This window comes from Stegodyphus dumicola, chromosome 4 (genome assembly GCF_044657685.1).
Source record: "Stegodyphus dumicola isolate Sdum_Otavi_A_Nest chromosome 4, ASM4465768v1".
Taxonomy (NCBI): Eukaryota; Metazoa; Arthropoda; class Arachnida; order Araneae; family Eresidae; genus Stegodyphus; species Stegodyphus dumicola.
Genome location: NC_140771.1, coordinates 120,379,580 through 120,392,019, shown reverse-complemented (window position 1 = coordinate 120,392,019; position 12,440 = coordinate 120,379,580). Strand labels below are relative to the sequence as shown.

General features: G+C 37.6%; 1 protein-coding gene across 1 annotated transcript in view; it reads left to right on the top strand.

Annotated features, from left to right (window-relative positions):
• LOC118181974 (uncharacterized) overlaps positions 1 to 11,769 on the top strand; it is a 103,551-nt gene extending 91,782 nt beyond the window's left edge. Inside the window, exons 4-5 of the mRNA XM_035351219.2 lie at positions 3,458 to 3,649; positions 7,546 to 11,769. Coding sequence (XP_035207110.1) covers positions 3,458 to 3,649; positions 7,546 to 10,521 — 3,168 coding nt within the window. The 3' untranslated portion in view covers positions 10,522 to 11,769. The remainder of the gene's footprint in view (positions 1 to 3,457; positions 3,650 to 7,545) is intronic.
• Positions 11,770 to 12,440: the final 671 nt, after the last annotated feature.

The following is a 12,440-nucleotide window of genomic DNA, read 5'->3' as shown; positions in this document are numbered from 1 at the left end:
TTTCATGATTCTGTTACTTAGAGACAATCATAATCAATGTATATGCTAACTAATGCAAAAATATGAAATGTTAATTTAATAAACGAGCAATAAAACATATTATGTTACTGTTATTATTAATAAAAATTGAGCATTCTCATTACTTTAACGTTTATTCATTTAACAACGTTTTATTCATTTACGATTCTTTCAACGTTTTATTCATTTACGATTATTTATTTGAATGAATATTCCATACTTTTTGTCATTTTTTTTTGTCATGCTGTTTGTCATTTTGTCATGTAATAAAGGTACAGTTCAAAATAATTTGATTGTTATAAATGGAACGACCAGTAGAAGGTACGCCGAAATCTGTTGTATAACTACACATTATTAAAATTTGTGACAGCAGGAGAAAATTGCAGACATGGGCAACAAGGACAGGTTGAAGCAATGACAACACCTTTGCATTTCCGTAGGCATATTAGGTCGCAGCGCCGGCCTTGCTAGCTATTTAACTTTCGCTCCCGTTTTGACTGAGAACACCCTACGGGACGTTCCCAATATTTCCTACCCCTCTTCCCCTATCACTAATCATTCAAGAGGATTTACAGGTCACCGTATATTTTGAATACCCCATTGTCGCACGGACACTGTACGCTTAAAGAACAAAATCCCTGCTTTTTCCGGAATTTGATCCCAGGCCCATCGGTCTGGCAGTCAACGTCTTTAAGGACTATGCCAGCTAAATGGCAAGTACGAACAACATAAAAAGCAGACAATGGCTGTGGCAAGGAGTAATTGTGAATACCTTTAAGATACTTTAATCATAGAAATAATCATCTGAATCCAAGTACCCTTTACAAGTTTAGATTAGAGAATTTTGCAGAAACTGCAACCAATATACACTAATGTTTGTAAAAAAAAACGCAACACCGTGAAGGAATTGCAATGAATCGAAAATGAATGAAATCTATTCCACATATTATCGATAGTAGTATAAATAAACGATCAAATATAGTACAAGATAAAAGAAACCAAAACGAACGTCTGACATAGTACACGCTGAACGATAAGAGTCTGTACGCCGTGGCATTGAACCATACAAGTTCTGAATGTAATCCTGTGGAACGGCATTCCGTATGGCTTCCATTTAACGCCAAAGTTCAGTCTTAGTGTGTGCCGCACCAGCTGTGAGAGCGAGTCTCCGACCGATGAAATACCAGACATGCTCAAAGACCGACATATAGCAAAGGGGAATAAGCAGGCCATGGAAGATGCGAAACCCATTGTGACCTAAAGGAGGCTTGTGCAGTTTGAGAACCATGTGCACGGGCATTTTACTGCTGATATTCAGCGCCCGAAATGCATCGAAGAATGGGCAGGACTTCTGGCTCCACAATTTCCCTTACTTAGCGATCACTGTTGAGGTTGCCCGCAATCTGCACTAGACGGAATCGAGAATTGTACACAATAGCTCCCCACACACCAGGCGTTTGTGCGGTATGACGCTGGATAACACACTGTGGGACACAGACGTTCCCCTCTGTAACGTCTGATGCGTACTCTTCCATCATTCTACTTCAGACTGTAGACAGATTCATCTGAGAAAGCAACTTGTTAGTTTTGTTACTTAGTGTTTTAGTCTGATCTCTTTCACCATAGCACTCTCGCTCTGTAAAGCCAAGTGAAGGAGCCAAAGACTTGCCAATACATGCAATGCAGTTGTTGGAGTAGTGCGGAATCGTCTGCAGATGCCCAGAAGAAATGGTAGTTGAGCCGAGTTTAGTACTTGTTGTATGTTGATCGTAACGTCCTATATGCAGATGCCATGAAGTCCTATTCGTTCAGTGACGGTGGCATACTATAACTTGAGTACCTGCGAGAAGACCCCCACCTAGGAGCAGCTGTTGTCCGCATTGTGTTAGTTTATGCAGTCTTTCTTTAAGGTCCTTGATGTCAGGAAGCCAGGAGAATCTGTCGTCTATTATATCACCCAAGTAGCGGAAATGTCTCACGAATTGTATATTTCTGCCATGGAGGTTTATGCACGGGGTACGCTCGTGCCTTTTTCTTAGGCTAAAAAACATTCCTTTTGTTTTGCTCTTGAAGCTTTTTGCTCTTTTGGTGAGCTTATGTTCATCGGCCCAGCGGACTATTTTATCTAACACTTTTTGGGAATTTACATCGTAATTTTTACGGCTGTGACCATTTGAAACAAGCAAGAAGTCGTCAGCATATGCTATTACCGTATTTACTCGCGTAATATTCGCACTTTTTGCCAATTTTTCATTGTGGAAGTCTTGGTGCGACTATTATACGGGAAATCTAGTACACAATATTGTACACTTTCGGCGACTTTTTCCGCTTCAAAACGGAGGTGCGACTATTAAGCGAGTAAACGTGGTATTTCTGATGTTTCATCGTCATCAGACAGGTTGAGCGCGGTGTCTGCTACCAGCGTCCACAGATATGGACTTAGTCAAGAGCCCTGCGGGGCAGCCGTTCGTCATCTTGTGCATGTGGACATCTCCGTCCGTTGTAGCTTGAATTTGTCTTTCACTCATATTGCTGTAGATCAGTTCAAATCAAGTTTGGAGGCAACTACTATCTTTGAGACATTTTAAAAAATAATGCCACCACAACGAATCGAAGGCACCTTAACTGTCTATGCTGATTACAACAGTATGCTGTTTATTCTGCATGTTTCTAAGTACCCTGTTCTGTAGGTGATCCAATTACGTGATCCATTGACTTCCCTGCACCAGCTGTCACTAGTGAATTGATGCCATAAATGATTATTTTAATTAGGCAAGGTTTTTCGCTCCATTTTTTTCCGATTTAAAATATGAAGAGCTTTTGCTATTTCATTTTCAGCAGTCCAATATAAAAATTACAGTTCAATGCGTAGATAAGCATTTTAAATTTATTTTGATGGAACTAAATGCGCGTTACATTTTAGTGGATACAAAAAATATTTGAATATTTATTTCCTAAATACTTTAGTCCAAGAGGGAAATTTTCAAGACATAAATCAAAAGGAAATATTCAAAATATCCAATGCGGAGTACGAAACAGAAGACTATTCATAATATACTCAATTATTAATTTTTATAAAGAATCCAGAAAGGTCACGACGTGCTTCACACTATAATAATTTGTTTAAGCTTTCTCTTCTTCAAAAGAGCTTAAAATTTTATAAAATATCCGAGAATGTATAGAGCTGATATAAAATGTAAATACCACTACAGTGCAGAAGATATCATTTTCATAAGAAAGTCCTGGATACGCAATGCAGAACCAAAGTCAAAACTGGCTTTGGAGCAATTGTAAAAAGCGAAATGGAAAAACATTCTCAATAAAAATAAGTGGCATGAAAACTAGATGTAAAAAGAAATTTTATTTTTATCTCATGGCTTACAAATTTATAGCCGCAGTTTTTGGGATATTTTTAAAGTGATAAACATTTTTCTTCCAGCAATCATACGGCGAAGGTGGAGCGAGGGGCGATGAAGGGGGCAATCCTGCTGGTCTCGACTTCAGCGGCGTCGTAACACGACACGACGGTTACGTTAAAGGCGAGACTCCCACAATACCACAGACTAGTTTCAGCTGTTCCGCAACACCCTATAATCCTGGTCTATATGCTGACGTAGAGACAAACTGTCAGGTAAGTTTTCAACTATTCTTAACAGCTTTGTAATGCGTTCTTTCTTTCGAACCTTCTGTATATTTTACACTATAATGACATGCTCGCTCAGCGGAAATTCAGGTTGTTATTAACGGAAGCGGTTGTTATAACCTATGATTATTTTAGAACAGTGGAAGATCAATAGTTCACAAGCTTTGCAGAACTAGACATCATTTTAGACACTCCTAAATCTCCCCAATGCCGCCTAGTATGGATCCACCTAACTTCTATTTTTAACCTTCCAACGCAGCTGTCTTTTCAAAAATCGTCTGCGTTGCTAAGGCAACATGAAGCAAATCTAATTACAATTCTAAACAAAAAAATCTAACTAAATAAATAACTATGAAATCCGTAACAATATGAATTAAGTAATAATTAATAATAAAGCAAAGCGCATGCACATGCATGCACCAATATATCGTACAAAACTATGATTGGAAAACTGAGACCATGAGTTTGGCCACATTCGGCTATCGGGAGACGCGTACAAGTTCTGAGTGCACGTGTCCCCCAAAGGCCGAAGGTAGCTGAACGCAAGCTACTCACACGCATTTGTAATTTAAGTAGTGTGTGTGTCAGCTCGCTGTGAGTAATCTAACAACACTGAATAAATTATCGTTAATTACTTAGCAGTAAACATTTAATTTTTTTCTTCGTCGATATGTTATTTTATTATTATATATTATTATTTGCCGATATATTGGCCGGGCCGCAAAAATATTTGTTGTGGGCCGCATGCGGCCCGCGGGTCGCGAATTTGACATCCTTGCACTATCTGAAAGTGCTCTTGAATATTTCTTGTTACCCCACCGCATTTATAACTTATTCACTGATTTCTTATCGTTAATGAGCCATTAATAAAACTCAAGAAGGTACTTACGTATGAAAGCAACCACCTTGGCTCAATATAGCGATTTTTTACAGATGAAAAGGTAAAAGTTACTTATCGAATGAAATTTAGTAGTTTTTGCTCAATTCTTTGGAACGTTTGCCGGATCATCGGTATTTATCGCACATGCATGCACATATCGGTATTTATCGCACATGCATGCCGGATTATCGGTATTATCGCACATGCAAACATTATTAAAAGAGCAATTTAAAATACAAATTTGAATTATTAAATAAGTATTACGTGATACACTTAAAAAATAAAACACTTCCATTCTTTTTCAAATTTTCTTGCAATTTATTTTTTGCTCTATTTACTCCCAAATTACACAGCCATGGTTTCCCTTAAAAATATCTGAGAATTGCGGAGACTCGGCTTCATGCAACCCTCAGCAGCAGTGCTATCTAGGAAACGCATTTCATTGTTGTTCCTTTCAGAAATTGTCCTCAAAATTCCGTATTTCTGCAGAAATTTTACTGTAATATCTTCCATTGCTGGTAATTTCCGCGAGTTCATATATTCACGATTTGTTTATTAAAAACAGTTGGAACTTTGAATACAACAAAAAAGAACGCATACAAAAATGGCGCCGTTCCTTCAGCCAAAACCATGGCTGAAGGATTGTTATAAGCATGGTTGCCGGAAGAATGCTCATGCGCATGGACGCCAGAATTTGGCAAGTTCTGAAATTTTGGCGATTTCTAAGAGGTAGTTGCGTTAAGTAAAAACGCAAAATATTTAAGTAGAACTTCAAAAATATTCAATGTTAAATTTTTAATATTAATAAATGAACTCTAATGTGCAAAGCAAAAAGAGAATAAATGAGATTTTACTTGTGACAGAAAATAGTATTGATTTACTTCTTAAAAACATGTTGAAATTTTATCAATCTCAATAGACTCTCTTCTGTTGACTAAAAACAAATAAGAACAAGAATTTCATATAAATTAATCTGATGTTATCCAAAAATCAAAATAAACATGAAAATGCATGTATTGTTACATAATCAAGTATTGATACGTGTCAAAAATATTTGAATCCTGGCAGTTGATTACATTAGAAAGCTTTAAATTGATGTTTGAAAACAATTTTTAAAAGGGGAAATATCTTAGAGAATAATATCGAAAAATTTTTCTAATTCGCTTTATAAAATATCTTAGAATAACATATGAAGAAGAAAAACATTGAACCCGAATTTTAAAACCAGCCAAATTTAAAAGTTGAACTAATCAGATTAAAGCAAGCTTCCTGTAATTTTGAATAACACATTTTTATTTATTTCATTATACTATATGACAAAACACAGTCTGAACCAGGAATATATGTTGCTCGCAGGACATAAATGTTCCTCATTCAAAGCAAATTTATCTTGATTGAAAGATATTATCCCGTCTTATCAATGGAATAATATTAGCTCACGATGTGAGTGATTCCATCTATAATATTTTTAGAATAACACAGAATCATGTTATTTGAAATCCACTTTGGCTTAAGGTTAGGAAGAGCCTAATTTAAAAGATTTCTACTGCTGTTTTAAGACTCTTCGAAATATTTCATGTGCATACATCATTACATGTAACAATCAATATGTTATACACTAATATTAAATATTCGAATTTCCATACGTTTCATTCCTTGTCTTTGTCAACTGGCTTAACCATTTGTGAAAACAAATGAACTTCTAACAGTATGTCAAAACTTCTTCACAATAACTTTCTGGCAAAACACTGCTTACTAGCGATTCTCTTTTTAACACCAATAACTAAGTAATGATCCACTGTAGTTACGTTTCCTTCGGAGTACGCAGTACAGAGCCTCAGCTAATACACTGTCTTAAATGAGGTCTACGTTCTTTCATTCGCAATCATTTTTTTGAGATTTTCGAAAGCGTTGATATATTTTAAAGTATGGAGTTCAGTACACATTTTCAACTATCAGGCATGAATAATAATAATTTTTGACAACCTTTCAAGGAGTCTTGAGCCCATGAGCACTTTCAGAAACCGCTCATTAGCCCTTGAGTTCCGTTCGGCAGTTCATGAGCTGGCCATCATTGTCTAGCGTATAAGAAGAAAAATTATGTTTAGTTTTTTACTGCAACATGAACATATATTGACAGGTAAGAACAAAGAATAATGACTTGCTAATTGAGTTCCAAAAATATTTTCTTTTGCATAAAATCTGGATCCACAAATATATTTTTTAACTCATATTATGCAAACACGAAAAGTCAGCTAATTATTTAAAAAGAAATTTAATTCTGAACAGTCTATGTACAGAGTTAGGTTTCACTGCATATTTTCTGAACATTTTCATTGAAATGCATTTTCTTTAATGAATGCTTTTAAATAAATAAAACTGTGTGCAGCAAGTAATTATATAACCTTCTCTGCTTGGAACTGCATTCTGAATAATTTCTATAAGCTACTTGTGAATTTTTTATATTAAAACGCTGCTAAAATTCTTCAGATATTCATTTTTGTTTCCATAAGTTTCGAAAGATTCATAACTATTTGAGAAATTCAATAATAATGCAGCTGCTAAGAATTAGCAGACCATTAACGGAAATTTACAATTGATATTTTTTTTAAGTGAAATATTCAAATAACATGATAGTTTCATATTTTCTAAAATTTTGCTGCCACTTACTACTTTTGAATTTTGTTTCATGCAATGATCAGAGAACATTACATTTCATGCAATAATCAGGGTATATTTAGGAACTAAATATCCATTCTGAAATCTATCTGAAATAACAAATGTGTTTTTATTGCTCCAAGAATTTAAAACAAGTTTCAAAGAAACTATTCGGAAAGCAGTTTTTCCGAATAGTTTCTTTATAAAATATTCAAAGGCATTTTTCAAGCAAACAAAACCATTTAAAAAAGTTTCATAAATTATAAATAAATTTGCTTCGTGTTATACGTATTTCCGAAATAATGTTGTATTGTAATTTACATTTGCATAATTTACATTTTTTCAGGTCTACCACGTATGTTTTGAAGACAGACAAGAAAGTTTCTTATGTGGACCAGGAACAACCTTCAATCAAAGAATTTTAGCTTGTGATTTCTGGTATAATTTTGATTGTAAAGAAAGTCCATCTTTTTTCAATGCTAATCAAGACATTGGGAAAGTACCAGATACAATATTCAAACCAGATCAAACTAGAACACAACAGCCATCATATCCTAGTTATCCTCGGCAACCCGATCAGCCACCATCAGTTGGTTCTTATCCTCCTAGTATAAGCATACCTCCACCACCCTCCCGAATCACACCCCAACCTCAACCACCACGAATTCAGCCACCAAGTACTGTAACACATGTTCAGCAACCAGAAAGGCCTACATACCAACCTCAACCACCGAGTATCCAACCTCAACCACCACGAATTCAACCACCAAGTACTGTAATACATGTTCAGCAACCAGAAAGGCCAGCATACCAACCCCAAACACCGATCTCCCAGCCTCAGCCACCAAGAATTCGTCCTCAACCTCCTGCATTCAGACCACCATACGATTCATCCCGTGATTCCATAAAACCTCAGTACCCAAGTCCGTCTGCCGGAGGTCGAACACCTTCCATTCAACAGCAAGAAGAAAACGGATATCAATTTGATGGCTATCAACCTTCAAAACCAGTGTCTTTGCCACCACCTCAGCCTGCAAGCCCCTTGACTCCTCGTCCAGTTTTTCCACCTGTCTCCTCCCCTCCAAGAATTTCCCGTCCTCCACTAACACCAGCAATTATTCGCCAACCTGAAAGACCTCGAGTTCCTGTTATAGTTAGCACCAGGCCAGAATATCACCCAGACTCGAATATAAAAGGCAACATTGATTACAGACCGCCACAGCAAGGTCGCGTACCTCAACCCAGTCGACCAGTAGTTTCAGAATATCCTAGTTATCCAGTTCCCCAAAGACCTGTTTCTCAGGTGCCAGTTTCACAAAGACCTGTTTCTCAGGTGCCGGTTTCACAAAGGCCTGTTTCTCAGGTGCATATTTCACAAAAACCTGTTGGAAGACCTTCTAGCAGGCCACCTTATCAGCCTCCTCAAACGGTACAACGGGAGCATGTTGATACGGAGTATATTCCACCGCCACCACCTCCAAAACAGCCTTCTAGACCAACCACGTTTGTTCCTCCACCGCCACCACCACCTCCTAAACAACCCTCTAGACCTACCAACTCCTACGTACCCCCACCTGCTGTTCAACAAGAAGTTATTCTCACTAAACCTCCACAACCTCCATCAAGGATTCCTTCTCCACCGCCTGTTGCACAGAAACCAATCGACAGAGATTATGGTAAACCTCAACCACCCGTAGCTCCATCAATAATTAGTGAACGACAAAAGCCTGCCATTCCACCTCCGTCCAGACCGCAAGTATCAGTTGCCGCACAGCCTCCCTCAAGACCAAAGCCTGTTTTCCCCCCACCTTCTGATCATCCAAATGCAAACATCAAAGGTGGACCAGGTTACCAACAGCCTCCACCACAACCTCCTAGGTTTGAACCTACGCGCATCAGCAGACCATCTACTCCTCAAAGTGGATATCAGGTACCGCCACAAGTTTCTCGCTCACGACCTCCGCCAGCAGGGGGATATGATACGACAACTGCAGTCAAACCAGTAGGCGAGAAAAGACCTGTTGGTACAGGATCTGCTTCATATAAACCCCCACAGCAAGGCCGCGTTAAGAAACCAAGTGAACCAACTGGCAGCATTTACCAGCCCCCAAGACAAGTAATAATTGATCACCCTCAAGCTGAAATTAAAGGTAATGGATATGAAGCTCCAAACGTTGTGCAACAACCTCAAAGAATCAAATCTCCATCAACTTCTGTTTCGGGAGTGAAGCGTCCTCAAACAAGCGGAGGCTATCAGAAACCACAAGTACAAAGACCGAGAGCCCCGGTTGTTGTGTCAAGGCCACAACCACCATCGTTGCCTACAACTTCTATAAAGAAGACGACTCCAGCCGATACTCAAGCCTATGATAAACCCCGTCCTCAGCCTCCAGCAATAAGTCGTGTTAAGCAGCCCAGTCAATCCCAAATTCAGCATATTCAGACATCCTCTGCACAATCCCGATTTCCATCACATCAGCCAATTGACCATCCTAATGCCAATATAAAAGGTGGGCCTGGATACAATCAACCGAGACCCCAAACGCATCCTGTCGGCATTTCACAAATAAGCCGACCTTCAGGCCCACCATCTTCACCCTCGACTTCCTATGAGCAAAAAACGTCTTCTTCAGGTCATCGTCAGCCAATTAGTAGCGGATATCCTTCTCCTCCTTCACGACCTTCCTATGATGGACCCTCTCAACAACAAATCAAAACGCAGCAGGACTTTAAACCTCAACGCAGGCCTCCCGCTAATACTATAACATCCTCTCAAAAAGTACCTCAGACGAGTTCAGGCGTAAAAACTGCCGGATATCAGCAACCATCTTCTTCTCATCAAGCTATCCGACCGCAACAACTAAAACCAGAATATGATGGAAGCTCTAGTTATACCAGAGGGCCAGAGATCTATCCTAAACCAGAGTTTGGACAACCAAGTGCACCCTATCAACCTATATCAACACCGTCTCGTAGCAGTCAAATTTCAAAGCAAGGCACACCCTCTCAAAATACCATCACACAAACACAAATTAAGCCTGCATACCAAGGATCTCCAGCTTCTTCAGGATCAGGTGTTCATGTACGACCCGATTATCCTAATAGAGATCTTCCGGGACACCAACCACCTCATCAACGTCAAGTCTTCCCACACAGAGAAAATCCAGACCATCCAAATGAAAGTATAAAGGGTAGTGGAGCCTATAGACCCCCTCCTCCTGCAGGCTTCCAAGCAGCAGCATCTGAGACTCAAGAACAGAAAGTGCTTCCAGAACCAGAGCCAGCATCTTCGCCACTCTTAGGTGATGTTGGCGCAGAATAAACGGGCCTTTCTTGAAAAAAAAATTGTACTGCTTGGAGGGTTTTCAGTAGGGGTTATTAGCCCGATATGGTAAATCGTTTGAGAGAACATTTGATTTCAAAATCAATGGGAAAGAACCAAGCAAATGGAATGTGTATCGGTTTCAATGTTTTCCCCAATCGCACAAAAGTTGTGTTGTACGTCTTGTAGCCCACTGTATCTTCCGATTTTAATCAAAACACTGTGAAACGTAAAAGGGAACTTTAAGACTGCATAAGTTTTGATTTATTTTTGTAACGGGAAAATATGTAGCTATAACAAAAATAATTTGGTAGTATACAGTTAATAATCTCACTTTGATCTTCCGGTAGATTGACATATAACCAATGGTTTATATTTATTTCAAACCGAATGCAAATACACTGCTGGTCATACCTCTTTCCAAGGCATGAAAAAAAAATCATTATATCAAAAAATGTTTCATTAAGATAACATAATAATTAACTCTGTAAAAATGGCTACATTTATGCCAAAATTTAATAAAAACTTTTTTGCTGTACTACTATATTTTTAAAATCGCAAGAAAATACTTTTATCTTTCTAAAATATATATTTATGGAGTGAATTTATTAAAAATATTTATAATTATATGAGTGAAAATTTTTCAACATACGAATATTTTAAACACGTGTAAATAAGTATTTCTATAATGAGTATGTTTAATTTTTGTATGTTCCTGTATGTCCAAGCTATGTTGTATGTCTCAGACGAAAAGTCTGTGCTGTGCTTTTTTCTGGGGTATTTGAATAACTTATTGTTAAAGCGAGCCCTGCTTTTCCCTACGGTAGTTTGAACTGGCAGCCAGGGTTTTACACTTCACAAGAAAAAAAAAATTCATGAGAAATTCCTTTTAATCAGCAAAATACCTTTACGTTATTTTTATCACTGTAACACGGATTTTCTTTCTTTTGCAACAGTAATAAGCTTAATTAACTATTTGTATCATCACCATATTAATTACAATGTCGTTTTTTATTTCTTATTATATGCAACTAGCGTAGGGTGAAGCATTGTTCTTTTTATTTTCCATGGCGGCATGTCTAGCTTCTGATGAGACACAGTCTACTTTCCGAATCTCTTTACAATTGGTGTCACACAGAATCTTTACTGCCCGTGGAAATAATTATGCTTTCATTACGTCCAACTTTGTATGTTATGCATTTCTGTATGTATAAGGATGTAAAAGTTATTAAAAATGTTACTTTTCTATTTGGAAGTGTATTTATTCTTAAACTATAATTGAATACTAATTAATCAAATACACATACATGTAATAATGATTTTGGATGTTTTGACACAAATAGCAAAGGAAAACCTGTTCATTGACAATTTTTCTTTAATAGTGAGAAGCCATGTACTTTCTTGACTTACATTTATTTTAAACACAGCATGACTTATAAATCTGGCATACAAATGATGCTGGTACGTAAAAATGCGAGAGAAGTTTCGATGAAGACGCATTCTGAGTGCACTTGATTCAAGCTTAAAAGCATTAAAAGTAAGTTTTAATAATCAGCGTATAAGGTGGAGAGTATGCCCATTTATTCACAATTTCCGGCATAAGTTTTACATACTTGCTTGACGATAAAAGGAGAAAGCTATGATGAGAAATGAAGAAATTTCAACAGGAAATTTTGCAAGTGAATGTAGGATTTTTAATTTCCTTAATTAGAGGGTATTGTTACCGAATTATGCTACTGGTTATCAAGAGACTAACATTTCTGTGAGGAAAACAAATGAGGTAATGGCAAAAGCAGAAGATGGTTAAAACGTTTTATGGTATAAATATGCTGAACTTATGATATGATATAAAGGACGCAGCCCGACCCTCCTGGCAGACTTTACATCACCCTATGGCATTTTTGCGAGCTGCGCCAGAG